Source organism: Ptychodera flava, chromosome 22 (genome assembly GCF_041260155.1).
Source record: "Ptychodera flava strain L36383 chromosome 22, AS_Pfla_20210202, whole genome shotgun sequence".
Classification (NCBI taxonomy): domain Eukaryota; kingdom Metazoa; phylum Hemichordata; class Enteropneusta; family Ptychoderidae; genus Ptychodera; species Ptychodera flava.
Window position 1 is genome coordinate 25272103 of NC_091949.1, and position 20884 is coordinate 25292986.

General features: G+C 37.5%; 1 protein-coding gene across 1 annotated transcript; it reads left to right on the forward strand.

The window, feature by feature from the left end:
• Nucleotides 1-1467: 1467 nt before the first annotated feature.
• On the forward strand, nucleotides 1468-14455 carry LOC139123044 (mevalonate kinase-like). The gene is made up of 10 exons (XM_070689013.1): nucleotides 1468-1937; nucleotides 3516-3666; nucleotides 4809-4959; nucleotides 5656-5780; nucleotides 7399-7542; nucleotides 8148-8220; nucleotides 8530-8620; nucleotides 10396-10515; nucleotides 11286-11439; nucleotides 12558-14455. Exons 1-10 carry the CDS (start codon nucleotides 1845-1847, stop codon nucleotides 12728-12730), a joined length of 1275 nt encoding a protein of 424 aa, XP_070545114.1. The 5' UTR covers nucleotides 1468-1844; the 3' UTR covers nucleotides 12731-14455.
• Nucleotides 14456-20884: the final 6429 nt, after the last annotated feature.

The window sequence follows — 20884 nt, forward strand, 5'->3', positions numbered from 1 at the left end:
AGTATCCATGCCGGTCCACTTGACTGAAGTCAGGAGGGCAAACATTCACCTGCCTCGAGGGTACATAGTTCTTTATTAGGGCAATAATGTTTTTTATTACATGCCTCTCATACGTCTATAGTTTTCAATACAAAGTTTTGGCTTTATTAGCAAATAACAATCATATACTTTATTCCCTTTACAAATTATGAAATAGAACAATTTTCATCACCAAACATCACATCATTAATGTATTTAAAATCACTGTGATGTTATCGCGGTCTATCGATTTTTATACACAATTTTTAAAAATATCCAGGTTTCCTAAACTTGTAATCTAATCATCTTGTAATCCTGTAGTTGTCAAGTTGAAAATAGTTCCGGCTTACTTCCAGTCAAATGATGAGTGCGAGTGCTTCATGAACTCTACAGCGTGTGGAGGGGTCGCAGTCTGAAAAAATTGTAACAACTTAGCTCGCTTATTGAACCACTCTTTTTTAAGGGTGGGGATTTGGTCGAGCTGTTTTGAGTGTGATGCCTTCGCTAGGTGACTGTGTACCGAATGTTGTGAGTTCGAATCCGATCGACAATTTACTGACTGGCCCGCCGCGCTACGTCATCAATTAGTTACCATTCAATCCTATGGAAAGTAATATATGAGGCAATAAATAAATAAATAAATAAATAAATAAATAAATATGTACATATATATACACTACCATATATGTAATATATTATATATATATATATATATATATATATATATATATACATATATATATATATATATATATATATATATATATATATATATATATATATATATATATATATTATTTGTCCCTACAAATATCATATCACCAGTCTTTACGCACACAGTTTATGTTTCGATATGCTGTTGAACGGTTGAAGTTATCATTGAATGCATATTTTTACATGATCATCTCCCAACAACAATAACTTAACTCAACTTTAATACCCGATCTTGAACGCACGGCAGTGCAATCACAGTCGTTTGGCGGGCTATTCAGCTCTGGGACTATTCCACCCATAGACGAGTGTACGTGTTTCTCGCTTCTGTACACTCGTCTATGGGTGGAATAGTCCCAGAGCTGAATAGCCCACCAAACGACTGTGGTGCAATTTAGAGTTGCGTTCATGCACACTAGGCCGGTCATGGGCAGGCAACTTGAGGCAACTTCAAGTTGAACATCGGACAAGAAGAGCAGCCTCTAGCGGCAGATTTTTCCAGGAGCGTACGCAGAGCGATGCTTTTACGCCGATGTACAGGTTGTACGGTACGATAGCATATTTACCTGTGTACAGCACGTCATGGTGAAGCTGTTTATTTACAGCACAGCTTTACAGCGCTCAGGACGGGACTCTATTCAACTGCTCTGAACTTTTCCCAACCCGGCCTCGGCACTATTAGTTTAGAATCCGAATCGAAATTTTAATCAGATGCTCACTTCACGGGACGTTGACCTCCCTGTGAACTTATCGCTCATTAGCATCATGGTACATCATACGATATTCTCCATTTCATTCATTCATACGTCTCTACACACATCGCATGTTGGATTAACGCTTACAAAGTCTGTTAAGTCATATATGGATAGTTTTCCTCTACCCATATAATAGTAGTATTCTCAAGAAGATTCCATAGAAACATCGTGCAAGTTAATCGCCCGCCGGGTTTGTACTACGAGTGGTAGCGCAGCATGCTATGTTCGATGCCCGGGCCCTCAGCTCAGCTTATTTGGATCTAGCACTGTTCAATGCTCAGCCGTGTCAGCTGTCATCGCGTATCATAACGACAAAGGTATCAATTGTAAGTGTGGTCACCGTAGGTGTTCGGCCTGACCATGGAGTCTGGATCAGGCGATAACGGGGGTATTGTTATTTCAGCGCCTGGAAAGGTCATATTACACGGAGAGCATGCCGTTGTCTACGGAAAGGTATGTACACAGTACATTGTAATTTGTACCCTTCCAGGGTTGCCACGATCACCAATAGTGATACAATGATAGTGGGCGATGTTATGTATTCAGGTAAAAACAAACTGTTTTTAACCTCCATGGGTATATGGAGGGGCTATGGAGATAGCTAGTAAATACCTGCTTCCGCCCCCAGGAATATATTCGTATGCAAACTAACGATAACTGGTGAGACTTGACACGACCGTCTGGTGATTGTGCACTGTACGCCTTTATTTACGTAGAATGATCGGTCGGCTAGCGTTGATCGCTTCCGAGATCTGCCTTGCCTTGGGTAGTTCACAGTTCACAAGCTAGTATAATTATTTCAACCGAACCAGGCAAGTAGAACGAAATTCCAGACAAACATGGATCGCGTTGACCTGATAAAACGTGTACATTATCGTGACAGTACACGTAATCATGCGTAACAAGAGAGGGGGCGTGGTCGCTATCACCACGATGTTCCTCACTGAAATCATCGGTAATAACCATTGCATTATTCTATTATTCGTATCATGGATAGCACTTGCTACAGTACAGTGGCTCGAGGTTTTGCCCATGGTTCTGTCTGGTTTTACTGTCCATCCCAAAACTCCAAGCTAACCCTCTAGCTACGCGACTGCAGCAAGGATAGCACCATATTTTACTAGTATAAATGGGCGACAACACAAAATTATCTCAAAGCAGTGCACAAAAAATTGACAGATACGCTTTGTTCACTAACACCTCTTGGGGATTTGAAGGGGAACTCTAGGGTAAGTTAGGGGTAATTGAAATACTGTTAGACTGAAACAGTGAAATGAGAGAATTGAAAAAGAAACCAAAGTATGCTATCCTAAATAATGAATATCGGACAAAATGTAATCCACAAGCAAAGTGCTTGTTTATTAAAAACAGGTACTTTCTCACACTTGAATGTTGTACAAAATACATGGAACTGCTGCAGCCATTTTCAGTTGAGTTGAAAGAGGTAATTGATTTGATGGATGTTGTTGTAAAGGGATCACTTTAAAAAATCAGAGAAAGTTTCCTAGAATCTTCCCTTCCCTTCCAGAGTTGTTTGTGAGCACAGTCAAATTTACTGAAACTGGTATCTAAGATTTCCAAATATTTCAGCAGTGTTATATGACAATAGTATTAAATGCAAATTTAATGTTTTGTTTGTGTAAATCCATTCAAAATGTTCTCATGAAATTCTAGACATGATGACACTCTCCAGAAGACATACTTTCTGTAACATAAGTCTCCACTGCAACAACTGTTATCATCTTGTGTCAGTTAGTCAGGAACATTTGTGTACATGATGATGGAGATGGCTACTCGTGCATGCCTTTAACCCTTTTAATGCCAAATTTGGAATAATCAATCTTATTGTTTTTCAGTAGCAAAGTTTGACAGCTGTACATTGAAACAGTGTCACAGGATGGAAATCTGATATCAAAGGGAACAGGGTTCTGTCATAGTCAACGTAAAAAAATTTCATTGCATAAATTTTGTATATTATGTAAAAGAACAACAATTTACTGGTACCATTGCACATGTGTCTGTGTTTTCTAGGTTGCTCTGGCTGTCAGTTTGAATCTTAGGACATATTTAGAATTAAAAGACACTGAGAACAATGAAGTAAGGTTAGATCTTCCTGATATAGAACTCCATAGAGTATGGAAGCTTGAAGACATGTCAGTGATCTTTGAAAGTTTTACTGGAGGTAAGTGGTGTACAAACCAATGTCATTTACCTTTTGCAACTCTTTTTATCAAATCAGATAAATTAAAAAGTACAATTGCATGTTCAGTATTTTTATTAATAAAGATAATCAATTCAGACTGGAGTTCAAAGTTCAAAGGTCAAAAATATTCCCACAGTTTTTACCCTAAAACAATGTACAATTGGGTGAGATATTTCTCAGTTTTTAATTCTAGCACAGGATATCGTCATAAAGCAAACAAAAGGCTTTCATTGGCTTTTTGATGGTTATAATAGCCACTCATGTGTTTTAATTTTGCACACAATGTAATGATTTTGATATCTGTATGTACATGAATCACATGATATAATATGCAAATTGACTTAATTTGCATTGCAATGCATCTTCTCATTTTCGAAATCATTGAACAGACATTGCTTGATGTATAGGTTAAAATCTATTGCCGATGAATTTAAAGATAACACTCACATTGTAGTCTCTAGGTTTAACTAAAATAACCCTAGTGCCATTGCTTGATTTGAAGTTATCTGGATTCTTTATCCAACCAATCAACACTAGTAATTATCATTTCTTTTCAATAATCTTTGCCTAATGTGTTGGTAGGCCAAGTCAAGTAATTGGAAAGAGTTGGGTTTCAGCAATGTTAAGGCGGGAATATTCAGTTATTGCCCCACGTACACTTCAGGACAACCATTTCCTAAGCTCTGCTTTATATTGCTGACCTTTTGAATCCATCTTCTGAAGAACAGAGAGCTTGTCATGACATCTTGTCGAAAATCTTCTTTGAAAAGTAGTGTAGGGTATTGATGTTTAGTTGAAAGAAGCATTATGACTATTTTCAGATATTGAAAAAGCACCATTATTGTAAGTCATTACAACTGTCATCAGACAACAGTTTTTCTATGTCTCATACTTTTGTCAAACACAGTTTTACGATCACTAATATTTTAGACTTTTTGCATGGACTCCATGCTAAACCCCTTGGCTTAAACAGTATGAGTTATCATTTGTGTCATCTACAGCCAATTAAAAAAAAAATTGTTACATTATTGTGTTTCTTATTGTTTCACTCCGTTTTGTGGCACACTTGCTCTAGCGCCCTCTATATTTTCTGCACGCTATTTTGTTTTTCACTGTGACAGGTGACATAACACAGCCAGGCCCACCAACTTCTGAACAGTTGGCTCATCTAAAAGAACTTGCAGGGATTAAGAAAGAAGAAGATTCTGAAGTCAAATATTTAGCTGTCATTGCCTTCCTGTACATCTATCTGGGAATATGTTCTCATAAAAGGTAGTTTTTTTTTCATGGATTGGGAGTTGTTTGTATGCATTACTGCAATTGTGGGTTATTGTTTGTGGGAACGCCATGCCCGCCACAGTAATGCTGTGAAGAAATCCCCATACTAAATCAGTAGTTTACAACACCGATCTGTATTGCTAATATTAAACTTAAAAAATACAAAGACGCACAAAAATTCTTCAAATTTGCATATGCTGGGAAGGTCCTCCGCAAGTAGTGGCAGGGCAGCTGTTGTTGTACTTGGGTAACCTCTGGTCTCTCTCTTAGCTCTGATATCCACAACTTAGTGTAAAGATGTTTAAAATTATTTTAGTAATGCAACACCCGTCCAATGATACTCCGACACAAACGCTGTAGTTATAGAATCATATCAATATGAAGGGTTTATCCTGCAGTGTTACTGTGACAAACCTAGCCCTCAAACAATAGTGATGAGTTGGTAGAGTTTTTTCGAAAAGCTACCGTGATCGTAGATTTATGCTGATGATCTGTTCAATCAAATGGTGAGAAAACACTGACTGTGTGTATATGTACAGTAAATGCAGGAGACGCCATTCTCCTGTACAATAAATTTGTAGAATGGTTGGACAGTCAAAAATCCACAGTGCATGGTAAAAGAAAGATGATGTTACAGCTAGCATATGGCAATTTGTTTAGTGATGTGCTTATCAATTTTTTCCAACCCAGAAAATCCAAGCTTCCATCACTTTGTTTGCGAGTCAATTCAAACCTACCCACTGGTGCTGGTCTTGGCTCATCAGCTGCCTTTTCAGTTTGTTTGGCATCTTCTTTACTCACCTACTGTGGTGCTGGTAAGTATGATCCAGCACTTTTGGTCCCAGAATTTTTCAACATGGCCAGATTGATTGCTTAAGTTGGAAACTCAAACCAGTGCTCTGATAACTTGTTCCATTTACAACCAAAAACCGTGCGCTTTTGGTGGAACCTTTAATTTACCCACTGATGCTTGCTGATATATTCACACAGTTCATTGCCATCTTTTGAAACTATCTTCATCTCTTGTGTAATATTTTAGTAATTAGACACTGATCAGTATTTAAGATGCTGAACTAGTGGTCAACAGTGACCTTTGATGACCTCATAACCTAGTCAACACAATGATTTAGCTCAATCCTAATCTTACCCATGGTCAAGTGTTACCGGTACCTCAATACTGGAAAAAGGATGAAAGGTCAAAGGTCAGCACCATGTATGGGTATAAACAGATAAGGAAACAATGACACCTGTCATAAATTTTACCAGCAATAATGCCAGTTAGCTAATGACTACAGCCATTTAGGCGAATATTTGATTTTTAAAATGTTACAGTGTTTTACTGATAATGCTTGTGGAGCAACTGAAGTTTTCATCGTCTTACAAAACTTGAAATTTCTAAAATAGAGTCAACGAAGGGGTAATAGCCATTTTGAATCTTAAATATCAGTAAATTTCAAGTAATTGGTTTGGTAATCAGCCCCATATTTTTGTTCTTGATAGCGAAAGAGAATTGTTCAAAGTTTCACAGAGGAAAATTTCAGCAAAAAGTTTAGAATTTTTAAGTTTCAAAGCAATACTACCCAAATTACAGTGAACGTATTCTCTATACTCAATGCATCAAATACCTGTATTGTTTGATGTCATGGTTGCTATGAAGAAAGCCCTTTCATTTCTACCCATTCAACAGCAAACAGTGATGTTTTCCCTTAAAGGTAGAACGTGCCTCGGGAACAGATATTCAGACTCTCAAACTTTTACAATTCTTTTCTGATCTACCACCTGTTGGAGTTCATTTTAAAGCTCTTTGTGTAAGAAAACTTTCCACTGGCTTAGTGTTTCAAAATTTTCAAATTTTATATTTCTCCATAGAGTTAACACAGGGATGGCGGCCATCTTGAATTTTAAATATCGGTAAATCTTGGGTTACTTGTTTCTGTAGTACCAAAATTTGCACGGTTACCCTCGATTTTTATTCTTGATTTTGAAAGAGAATGATTGAAAGATTCCTCATAGAAAGTTTGAGCGAAAGGATAAGTCTTTCACTTTTAAGGCATGTTCTACCTTAAAGGGACAAAGTCGGCCATTTTTCATGAATTTTGTTTGATACAAGATACTACTTATATTGTTTGACATGTTGAAAGGTACTGAATAAATGGGTGACCATGCATATATTTGACCCTGATTTTAGACAAATTAAGTGAAACCGTCGCAAAAATGAATTAATGGTAACGACCATTAATTCATTTTCGCGATGGTTTCATGTATTGTGTCTAAAACCGGGGATGAATGTATGCATGGTCACTCATTCATTCAGTACCTTTCAACATGTCAAACAATATAAGTAGTATCTCGTATCAAACAAAATTCATGAAAAATGGCCGACTTTGTCCCTTTAAACAAGAATTTTTCAGGTCATTATTTGTTTACTTTCAGTTAAGACTTTAGATGTAGAAAAAGAAAGTCATTTTGGTCGATGGTCTCAAGAAAACTTGGAAACCATAAATAACTGGGCGTATGAAGCAGAGAGAATAATTCATGGCACGCCGTCTGGCATTGATAATTCAATCAGTACTTATGGTAAGTTGAAAAATCCTCATTTTGTGAAGTACTACGCTTCCACACCCAACATGCTGAATATGTCTTCAACCTCAGTAAATTGAGATGATAGAGTTCAAGCACACTGTAAATTACAAAGGGGTTAAGTTTAGTTTTTGTTTGCCAAGAAGTCATAAACAAGATCTTTTTGTCCCGGAGAAGAGTGTTCTTTGAGAATTATATATGTGACAATCAGAATTTGCTGCAGTCTAACGTAACACACACTCAGACATTGACAGTGTTATGTGACATTTATGTTTGGCCTTTCAAGTGGCATATACCTGATGAGATAACAAAGAAAGCAAATTTTCAGTCGAATTGAATTTCAAAGGAAGACATGTGTTTGCAAAGTGTGAATTTGATAGGTACAAATATAAAAACAATATGTGTACCGTGTCAAGAAATATAACCCTTTAATACCTCTAACTTGCCAATGATCTTGAGTGAAGTGGTTGAATTTCAAAAACAGAATGCCCATGATAATTGTATTCATGCACTATACATGTAGTTTGATTCATAGTGCAAAGTAGTGCAGCCACCTGATACACAGGAGTACTGGTAGCTTGTTCTTTTTTCTCCAACTCCAGGGGGCGCTATAAACTTCAGGAGAATCACAGACAAAGATGGTAAAGTGACCCCCAAAATAGTACCATTAGAACGGTAAGTGCCTCATGATACATACCCCAGAGATATCATTCTTACGAATCTTCACTTCAGTTTCCTAAGTCTATATATTTTCCAATGTACAATAAACTTGTTTTTTGAACGTATCCAAATCTTTTTGTCTACAAGCTCTATTTTTCACTGAAAAAAGTTAACATATTGTAAAACTGAAAGCTTGTCATTCCCGCTTGCTTTGTATATGAGCAATCATATCAGGGGGACAACAGATATTTATGGTTATTGGGGTGGTTCTGGAACAGATTGCCCATATAACCAAACCTCAATCAATAACTAACTTCATTTCAGAGTTCCTCTTTTAAGAATATTACTAGTCAACACAAAAGTGCCAAGGAGTACTAAAGTCTTGGTCGCCAACGTAAGGAAGAAACTTGAAAAGGTAACAATTTGTTTCATCTAGTTCATGCCACAGAAATTTTCAGTGGTGACACTGATATTGTTTTCTAAGTATTCTTAATTGGGACTGTACATTTGCCTAGGGCGGTTTTGACTGTGATGTCATCACTAGGTGACTTTGTGCTGTACAGTTAGATTTCGAATCTGATCGAAAATCTATTTGATTACATAAAGGGAGTATGGTAATGAATTACTTCATTATTTATTGAGAAAATAGTAAATTTGTTATGATAGAACTTATACACGCACAGATTCATTGCATGCTGTTTTGATTACTACGTAAAGTCACTGAAATTTTAGCTAATGGATAAGCTGTACTGTTGACCAATTATAGTGTTGGTTTGTAGCAGACAACACTCCTGGTTTCACCACAGGGTACAATTGTAAAGGACCATGAATATCTAAAACATGGCACACAAAACTCACTACTTTTGACTTCAAACCCCCCACCCCTCCCCTAAAAAGGTTTGGAAGTATGAAATCCAATGATGACTTTTGATGTGAACTAACACAATAAACTACCGCAATAGGTTATTACACTTCTGATTTCACCACAGGGTACAATTGTAAAGGACCATGAATAAACAAATAATATATAAACAAATAATATATAATAATATATATAATAATAATATTATATAATTAATATAATAATGTATAATAATAATAATAATATTAGATTTTTGAACAACAAATATCCTGAAGAAAGTCCAAGCAGTGGTTGAGTCTTAATCATATGCACTGTTTCCATGGTACCAACCGTTCATGGTACATTGTATGGATCTGTACATGATAATGGAAACAGAGTGAAATTCCCTTCCTCTCAGTGCTGTAAGGTTCATAGATCATGCATGTTTTAATTATTGACAGCTGGTAAACATCTGAACTTTGACAGAAATGTAGAACAGTGGTTAGAGGGCCAGTAATGCTAACTTTTGATGATTGTTTTCATTGATTTTGTTGTTAATGTCAACCATAATTTCTTGTTCTACTCCCCAAAGCATGTTGATTTACACAGTGTTCAGCTTGTCAAGTCAGCCATTGTGTAAACTTCCTTGTTATTTTTAGAAGTGCATTCTGGTCCAGACAAGTATTCAAATGTAAACAATAACAGTGTATTTTACACATATAGACACTAAGTTTACAAGCTAAATAGTCGGTGATTCAACAGTTTCGCAGTTGACATACAAAATAAAGATAATGAAAAAATCACCGAAAGTTAGAGTTACTTGCCCTTTAACCCTTTCACCCCCAGTTCCCTGTATACAGGTCAAACTTTACCATAGAAAACAATGGATTTGGGACAAACCATGGTGGTGAAAGGGTTAAACTACATAATTATAGGGAGTTTGTGTTTGTTTGTCTAGATATATCGCTACATCAAAGACAACCTAAGGCAAGTAGATTATTAATAACGAGTGGATGGAACCAGTGACCTTCAGTTGTGCCTAGTTCAGTATATAATGTCAACTTTCATAAACTCTATGATGCAGATTTTTAAAATTGCTGTCGATGGGAGTCAGCAGGATGGAGGATACACAAGTACATGCATGTGCTCACAATAAATTCCTGGGTTACGTTACATTTTTACTCTTTCAAATATGATTTTCAAGCAGGCAGATCATGAGGAAGATAGGTTCATACTAAAACACACTTATCCTCTTTAACCAGGCATATGTGACTTTGATCCAATATAACAAGTTAAGTAAAGCAATGTGACCAGACCTTTAATTTTTTGGTATCAATTTTGTTTTGCAGTATCCCGATATTATAGGACCAATACTGGATTCCATTGAAGGTATTGCAAACACTTGTGAAAAACTATTTGCTGATAGTGGTGATAACAATGATAACACTGCTGCTATCGAAGAACTTGAGGTAAAATATTTTTAAATCCTGAAGTAAGCTACGTGTTGTTTAGATCATGTGTTCACCAGTTTAAATGTTATGAATTTTTTCTGTTCTCTCTACCATCAGTTCTACTGTAAATGTCAGTCAGCAAGCACCTACAAAATCTTATCTTACAATCCTGTGTATTTCTGGTAGTTATTTTCAGTTTATATGTACGTTTGAAAATGTTTTCAAACAGGTATTCATTTGAACATGCCCATTATATGTATTTGTTATTGAAGTCTACTTGATAAAAAAAGTTAGATTGCTCATGTATAGGCATTTGTTTGCATCTGCCCTTGTATAATGCTTGAACCAATCCACAATCTTTCATCATGTTTCAACACATTTCAGCCCTTGCATTTCTGATTGTGAACCCCCGCAAATGCCATCAATGGTAGAAATGAACGTATAATGTCATGTATCTGAAATATCACCCCGTCTCAGTTTAATTTCGTAAAATTGTGTTTGCAGAGAAAAGGAAATGTTTTTAAAGTGTATTTACTATTTTCATATAGGGGCTGGTAAAAAATCTTTCCTATAGGTGACAAATTATCATCGATGGGCTGCCAGGAAAGTGGGGATTCAAAGGAGGAGTCACAGAGAGTGTATTCTGCTTTGATGGATGAAACAACTTCTTGCAGGAGAACTGTTAGCCCTAAACAGAGAATGGTTTGACCTCATTGTTATGTATATATTCTATATGTAAAATACAGGAAATGATGTAATAATGATTTTATGCATTGTGTTTCATTCAGGAGCTTATCGACATCAATCAACACCATCTAGCCTCAATAGGAGTATCCCATCCTGCTTTGCAACAAGTCTGCCAAATCAGTGCCAAGTATGGCCTGCACTGTAAGCTGACTGGTGCAGGTGGAGGTGGCTGTGCAGTGACCTTGCTCAGAAAAGGTGAGAGGTCAATGATGCACTGACAATTATTAGACTAGTGTGTCAAACATACATGCTTTTTTTCAATTTTTTTGGCTTGCTAATGTAAATGTGTCCATCCTTGCTCAAAGAAACTTTTAATTTACCTCTTTCATAATCAAGAAAAAAAAAGGGGTCACCAAGCAACTTTTGCATGAAAAAATTACTGAAGTTTACTGATATCAGAATTTTCAACTGGCAATTATACGATTTTGATTTTCACAGAATTTCAGCATCCTAAAAATTGTCTCAGAGGCACATTGCACTCAAAGCTTGTAAAAGGGGGGGCTTTACTATATTTACTTTTATACCAGTGATATTGCCAAGGTTAGAGGTCATACATGTGTAAGTGAGGTTTGAACCCTGGTACGGTTTGGGAAGTACCGTCATATGACTGCGCTGATACACCAAGGCCTGTCACACCTTGGTGATTAAGCCAGCGTATGTCAACTTATGAAAAATTTGGAGAATACGCTGGGCATACGTCAAATACTTTATGGGTAAGTTTTGTATAAGTTAAGAGCACGCTGAAGCACGCTGGTATACATCATAGTACGGCAAAACTTTTGCGCATGCACAAAACTTTTCGACGTTTCGTATGGCTCATACGTCCCGCATGCATGGGGCATAAGTTGTAGGTAGGTTATGTGCTCGTTGAGACATGTTCACACATGTTACTTGTAAGTTACTCATAAGTCAAAATGCATCGAGATAATTGTCTAGTGTACCAAAAACATATTTGTAACCTATGAGTATGTTATGAATACGCTATGTATAGGCCCAAAATTAAAAAAATACATCGTTAGTTCAGCAAGCCAGCGTTTTAGAGAAATTTTGATTCGTCAGCGTACGCTGGCTAAATCATCAAGGTGTGAGAGGGCCCATAGAATGACAGGGAATTCCAGGTAATATTTCTTGCTTATGGACTGTAACAGAATCACTGTATTTACCTAGTTAAAAGAAATGTCCCATTGTTTATTGAATGCAAATATGCTCAGTGTTTGATTCCTGTTTAGAAGTACATATTTTCAACTTCAGTAAGGGGATGCTTAAACAGTCATAAACATCTGATCCAAAGCATGTGTCCCCTTTTCCTGCAGATACCAGTCAAGGGTCAATTGATGAAATCCAGAAGGAGTTGAAATCCATCGGCTTTGATTGCTGGGAAACCAGCATAGGTGGTCCTGGAGTGACCTTGCACAGAAACATACACCGAGAATTGTCAGAGGGCGCAAGTGCAGCTATTCCCAAAGCATTATTGGAAGGACTTTGATTTTTGGGCCAGTCTTTTGTAGACATTTTATAAACCATATATTCAAATGCAATATTCATCTTAATATTGTAAGTGACAGAAAATGATTTTCATTGTAGTTGTACATTTCTTTTTGTAAAATTGCAACATACGATTCACATAGTTGTACTTTCCAATGAAAATGCACAACTCACCATTTGTTTATTTTCACATGCATAGCACATGGGCAAGCAATCACATGCCTGTGGCATATTGATGACATCTAGAATTGAATCAGTTTGAATATTTGTATGAAAAATTATATGTACATGCTGAGAAGTATATGTTTCCACAAATCCTATCTTTTTTCTTCTATTCACTTGTGATCAAATGAGAAGCAGTTTTATTGATGTCATTGAATCAAAACTGGCTGATCTGACTTTAAGACATATGGCCTCAACAGTAGTAAATGAGAAATAAAGACATCTTCCAAATAATTTGTCAGTGCAAATGACAATACATACACAGCATGTATTTAATCACAGAGTATAGGTTTTTCTTTGTAAAAACACAATTCTCAGAAAAGGGGAATATTTCTCACAACTGAACTGTGTCACTCTGTTTCTGGGTTTTCTTGGGGAAAAATCTGTGATCACACACCAATCTGTGTCACTGTACTGTGTTTCCATAGTGGTTCACTCGGTGTGGCATCGCTACAAAACTGCTCAAGGAGAATAGATGATTGGTTTTATGGTTCATGTGTGCAAAATTGATAATATTTGAGTAATACCCCTTGCAGGCCTGTGAATAATTTGGTAGGGGAGGTTTCTTGGTGAAACTGTTTGCAATTTGTCGTCTTATATCATGTGAATTAATAGAGTCTTTGCACCGTATACTTGTGTGAGTGACTACCCAAATTAAGTGGTGGCTGTCACCATACCGACCAAAGTGAATTCACATGTGTTGCACATGCATGGCGAGAAGCATCGGCATAGTTTGGTATGGCGCCCTCTACGGCGATACAGTTCAATGTTTAAGTCTTATCTAGGATTGAATATGTTAGCCAAATAATGTGATAGGCCAGACAGAAAATTGTCGTCTGACATCAAAACAGACATCATCACATTTTGTATTCAGATTATCCCTTATCAAAATTATGTAAAAATGTTTTTTGTTAGATTTTATCTTACTTGGAATTATGTGGACAATTTTTAAAAATAATTTTGTGATAATGAGTAAGAATGATTTTCGCCCAACTTTACATGAATCGGATTGTCCTGGTACAGGACAAAAGAGTTAATTTTAGTAAGCATATCTTAGAAAATGTTTTTATGGTGCTGTATTCAGAAAAGAATGCATTTGACAGTGGTAAATATAATTGTCTGAGAATTATAATTTTTTTTCCACGGGGATTCAACAAATGTCAGTGAAAACACAGACTGCGCCCCAGTGAATAACTTCACAAATGAATTATAAATTGCTTACTCCTTGAGACTTTTCTCGTTACTGCAAAAAAAGTCTTTGGACAGTGGTCGTGTCTTTTACAGGTGCTCAGAGTTTCGTAAATATGTAATTAATAATTATGTAAATTATTTGACTTTGCATTCCTATCGTTGGACGATCGTAGGAATACAGTTATTGTTTTAAAATGGCTTGCAGTCTCTAGATAAAGAATTCGAAGAAACGACAAGAAAGACCTGAATATTCTTCATGAAGTCAAATCATGCTTCTTCTGCACGGTGTCCAATAAAATGACTATACTCCTCACACGCCTTTCTTCGGACGGGATTATTTCAACCCCGCTTTCAATATATGTTACGATTCCGAAGGTTCTGACCAATATATTTATTACATGCCTCGATGTGAGTGCAAATCAGTGCATTGATTTGAATAGGAACATCCGGGATGTTAACGGGCCGGTGAACAATGTACTGACCGGTTCCCATGGTTACCCGGTCCAGTGAAGCCTTTCGACGTTTACGACGTCAAAGTAGACGCTTAACGCTAGATGTAAAATATCCATGCGCGCACTGCTATTTTGACTTTAGTTAAAATCTGTTTGATGCTTGTCTATAATGGTAAAATTGTTTGAAAATGCCCTGCATGTAACTAAATGTCATATAGCATTAACTGTGAAGAGGCATGTAATAAAAATATTATTGCCTGAATACATGGGTTTATGTGCCCTCGCAGCAGGAGACAATTTGCCCTCCTGACGTCGGGCAAATTGTCACCTGCTCTCAAGCACCTAAACCCATGTATTCAGGCAATAATATGATCATACTTCTTAAAATACAAAAGATTACCTGGCAAAAATATTAACCGCACGGAAGCGTATTTGTTCTTTCAATTGTCACAATTCCGACATGCCACATGTTTCCACTGAGCTGTATTGTGAGAGAGAGAGAGAGAGAGAGAGAGAGAGAGAGAGAGAGAGAGAGAGAGAGAGAGAGAGTGTGGACCGATTATATTTTCTGACAGGTCGAAACAGATAGGGCGTAGCGTCTGATGTTGACAGTATGTTTATCTCCTATAAGTTTATTTCGATCATTTTCAAAAGAAACTGGTCAATGATATCTATTGATGCCAAAAGCAATGAACATAAGGTAGATTTTAACCGTTTTGTCTTGATATGTTCTGCATATTTGACCTTTCAGTGTTAACAGTATTGGCTGCAATCCGTTCACAGGGCAGTTTCGTGAAGTACGTCAATACACAAAGTCGATACTATTGAACGTTTTCCCAACATGGAGATTTTACAGGAATCCGTTGCTAAATATAATAGCACAGGCAAAGATAACTCAATTGTTGAAATGTTATCGACAGAGATATATATAACCTTTACAAAAGTGCAGTAAATTATGATAATGGCCGCATATATCGTCGGATCATTGCACACACAGCTGTCCGTTCAGAGTGGTGCAGATGCGAGAGGACACTCGCCAAACTTTGGACTGTGAGGGCATTCTCACTACCTGAGTTAACGGTGTTGCACCTGCGGTGATTGGACGAACGACTCGTAAACAAGGAAGCGATTGAAACCACAGCCTGAAAATCTGGGGAGAACGAGAACAAATGAGTTTGTTTTGAATTTGACCGACTGTACTCGTACACACCGCGGTATAAAACGAACACCCTCGAGATGACTAAAAAAACAAATTGAGGATGTGTGTGGGTTGCTTATTCCCTGAGAAAAATAGTTGACGGGGGAGAATTTTGAAGACTTGTTTGTCAGATATTAGTGTACGTGTAAAGGGACAGTGTTGAATTAGGAGGGGAAAGAGATTCGATAAATTACTGTACTCTCAGTTGCATGCGCTTATGCGAAAGATCTCGCCGATAAGACCCAAATGAAACACTGTTCGGTTCAAGTTGTCGACTAAAAACAGCTATATATCAATCAATATACTATAATTTTGTCCAAAATAACAAACACGTTTGTCTTATGTTCTCCGAGATAAGTTACTGTACTCTCAGTTGCATGCGCTTATACGAAAGATACCCCAGATGGGTCCCAAATGAAACACCGTTAGGTTCAAGTTGTCGACTAACAACAGCTATATATCAACCCAATATCCCATAATTTTGTCGACAATAATAAACATGTTTGCCTCATTTTCCCCCGTGGACACAATAAAAGCCTGGTTAAAATTGAACAAAACATTGCAGCGTGATTGACACCATTACTATCAGTTCAGTGTATGATCATCTGGGTAGTTGTTGGAAGAAACACCGAAATGGGAAAATGCATTATTAAAATCCACTTTTCCAGTAGAGCTGACGATTTCTCACTCGTCGCCTTCTTTCTTGGAATATAGAAAAACAGTCCTTCTTTATTTCCCTGAAAGTTCTCAGAACTGCTCGTAAGTTTTCTTCATGCGTTATTCAGTAGGTCTCAAATGGAGAGAGTGAGTTGTAGAATAGAATAAAATAGAATAGGAAAATGTACACATGTATGTATGTATGTATGTATGTATGTATGTATGTATGTATGTATGTATGTATGTATGTATGTATGTATGTGTATTTATGTGAATGTATACCAACGAACAAGCAGGCGATTGGATATTGGAATAGAGGTGATTTTTGCATAAAATGTGACATTCGAACATATTTTGTCCGAAGTAAAAAAAATGAGGGAGAAAATGGAGGCTGCTTATAATTGCCCTCTCGTTATATTTTTACAAATTTCCTCCATCACAATTTGTTTTCGCCTCTTACAATTCCCCCATCATGAAATACTCTTCCTTCTGCTTCGTCTATTCCCTCTACAAGAGTCTCTCTATTCTTTGTTTGCCACATGTGTTCACCTTTCCCATCGGCAAACTTCCGAAAACAACCGAATCATATTCCATGCCTTTCCTTTTGGCCTTTTTCAAATCATGCGAGCACGGTAATGAAATTTTCTCGCACGCTAATTAGGAAAAGTTTCCTGTCCGCCTGTTGCCCGCAAGCTGATGTAGGGAAAAATCATCAGCGCGTTCGAGAGACACGAAAGCGTTTACGAACAACTTAACTCCTGATGTACACATGCATGGATATGTGCAGTGTGAATGGACGAATTCAATTTCGATGAACCGAGATATACAGTCATACACACAGATAAAGAATCGAGGAGAGAGAGAGAGAGAGAGAGAGAGAGAGAGAGAGAGCTTGGATGATGAAAACCGACATTGAGGATACTCAATAGTGTTATGAGGGATGTTAAAGAGGCGAAAGCTTCTTTTGAAACATTCTGTTGCGTTCCACAGAGTGGCGCCATTGCTCAGAGACAAATGTGTCATTTAGATGACAGCTGTGACAACAAGCTCACAACAGATACACAATCTGTCGAGTCGACCCGTAAGAAAGATTTCAATTCCCGCTATGGTGTTGCGTTATCAGATTACGGAGCTCACCCAAGTCTGTGAATTGTGTACCGGCCCCTTGGTGTAAATTTCACGAAGTACCGAGCGAACGTTTTTACTTGACCCCGAGTTGACCTTGCGCTTTGTTCAAGTCGACAAAGCATCAAATGATGCCAAGACAAAAAAGACTTCACGATCGACCAAAAACAAGCGCCCCGTCGTCATGGTAACAGGTTCGGAAAAAACGCACGGAGAGCATACAAACATCTCATCGCTCAGAATTGACACGTAGACACAGAAAGGTATAAATAGGAGGGCTGAGTGGCTCTTTTGTCGCCATGGTAACACTTGCGTCCGTCGATTTTGCAAAGAACGCCGCACGTAAATATTGAAACTCACTCGAGAGAACACGTGCTAAGTGTATGAATGAACAGTGCGTTGGAACTAACTCTGCCTCATATTCTCTGTTTTCTTCGGTCTGGCATCTGTTCTCCAGGTTTTTGAGAACCACACCACGCTGTGACGACTCATTCGTGTTACTGATTTCAATATTCGACAATCTGAGTGCTGATGTTGTACACCCTGCATCTTTGACATCCTTGACTTTGAGAGATGTTTTTAACCGTCGATAACCAGTGCTTGCACTCCAGCCTCTTTGTTCCGAACCAAGCAAAACAAACCATGGCGTTTAAGATCCACCTGAAAGAGGATGCGCTCCATCTTTTCTTCATAATTGCCATCACTTCTTGAGTGTGCCTCTAGAAGGTCAAACCTATATCTCTCTTTGCTAGATACACTGCATATCAGCACTGTCATCTCAGCACATTAACATCGTGTTCATCGTCGATTGTCTATGATGTCAGGGTTGTTTTTTTGTTTTTGTTTTGAATTGTGCAAATACAATGTATGTGCCGGTGATGTCGGAGAAAGCAGTTTGGATAATTTTCAAGAACTATAAGCCTTACATGCCAATTTCATATTTTTTCAGGTACATTACTAAAAGATACGCACGCATCAGACAAGCTCCTAAATTCTACATTAGAATTGCTCAATTAGGCATAAGTGTAACGACAGCGATACCCATCAATCATGTAGTGGACCCGCCCGAAGTGGCTGCTTCATGTTTTCCTTAAAGATTCCCCTCTCTCTCAACTATAAAGATACCAGATTATATTTATGTAGATATTTATCGACTATCATGCAGTATTATATCGCGTCTATCATCATACCACGTGCAATACTTTTGAAAAGTATAGCCAAAATTGCTCTGCAACATCAAAAATAGAATACATATGAAGAGTTTAAGAGTCTCAGATTATTCATATTGAAAACGAGTAGTTATCCTTCTCTTCGTGCGAGTCTATCACATGACGATAACGAATTCCTGCATGCAATATATTTGATTTAGTTCGTCATAATGCAGAGATACCATCTGACTACTTTCCATAGTAGAGTCAGAGACCCATACTTTAAGCTCAAACTAAACTATCGTTTGAGACGAGATTTACCGAGCTTAGCTAAATGTATGTGTATTAGATGTTCATCTCAACAGTTTTTTTTCCAGCTATAATGAGTATACGATAAGAGAAACAGTCTGCACCTGCAGCCACGCTCCTCCAATCTTCAAATGTCGTTAAAGGCCGAAGGGTAGTTTTACAACGTATGTTGCTAAGCTTTTGTCATTACCCTTAGATTTGCGATTAGTTTTGAGCGTTAGAAAGATGACAGCGAAGGAAAATATTATGGGATGCAAACTCAAATGCCTCAGTATGACGACGACCGGCCTAGCATCAAGCGTATGTGTGAAACCGTTAGAAATAGAAATAAACTGGCTCCAAATATCATTGAAAACGACATTGTGTGCAAGACACGAGGAATTTTCTTCGCACCTGCATGTTTACAGCCCAGATGGGACTGTTAACATTCACTAATGTCGACTGACTTTCAATTTTGCCCGGAGCTACCCTGTACACGGTAACATAGTTACGTACAGTGAGCTGCAAACGCCCAGCATTGTATTAACGGTGTCGCAATAAGAATTTCGATCATAAAATGTGCGAGTGTAATACAAGAAAAGAATTGATAAATTTAAATTGTTTAAACGAAAGACTTATATACGTGTGCTAGAAACGGAACGTTTTTGATAATTACAATCATAAACAACGTGAAATAATTTATTTTACCATCATAATCACAACCATCATCATCGTCATCGTCGTCATCATCATCATTATCATCATCATCATCATCATCATTATTATTATTGCGATCTTCGCTACTATCTTACAATACTATGCAACACAAGACATCTGTACGTAGAATACATCTGTCATTTAATTATCCACTCCACACTGGTTTTACTGTAGGTCTAAAGAAATATGAGGACACGCACGATGCTCACTGTTATCTCATCTTTCGTGTATATTGTCAGTGACGAGTAGAATGTAAAATTCAATACTTTTTATGTTATTATTCCCAAGACACGGTAGTAGAACTACTCAATTGGTGTGATTAAGAATATCCCTCTTGTCGTTGTCAATCAATCGGTAAACTTGTCCAGGACTTGGCAATCCTAGACGTTAGCACTTTTTCGTGTGTCACGAAATGATAACAGTCGAGCGAACTCTTTTTTACAGCAATTATTTCATGATATTGGCTTTATATGATCCGTTCCTCGATCACATCCTTGCATTTTGACGTAACCAATAGCTCCGTGTCATAAGTGTGTGCATTCGCTCGGTACAAACTTGAGCGTAGAAGACGATTCTCTGTATCTAGTAAATTACACTTTTCCCTAGGCACGCTAAACACCAGCCAGTACAGTAATTCTTGGTTGTCGGCAGAAAGTAATCTAGTTAGGTAAACGACTAACCCATTCAGGCAAAGTTGCACAAATCCTACCGATAATAGCGTTTTTGAGATAAACATGAATGGATATACGAACTCCCAGTTCTTTGCTTGACGTGAATACACAGGTTTACGTCTTTCTGACTGTCTCTTTCGATGCTTGAATTTACTCTTGCCCAATTTGTTGTCAACGCTCACTAACGCTGTCTACCTAAAATGATATACGTGCATGCGTGTGTCTGTCCGTCCATCCTTTCGTGCATTATACATACATGCATACATACATGCATCCATCCATCCATCCATCCATCCATCCATACATACATCCATCCATCCATCCATCCATCCATCCATCCATCCATCCATCCATCCATCCATCCATCCATCCATCCATCCATCCATCCATCCATCCATCCATCCATCCATCCATACATACATACATATACATACATACATACATACATACATACATACATACATACATACATACATACATACATAC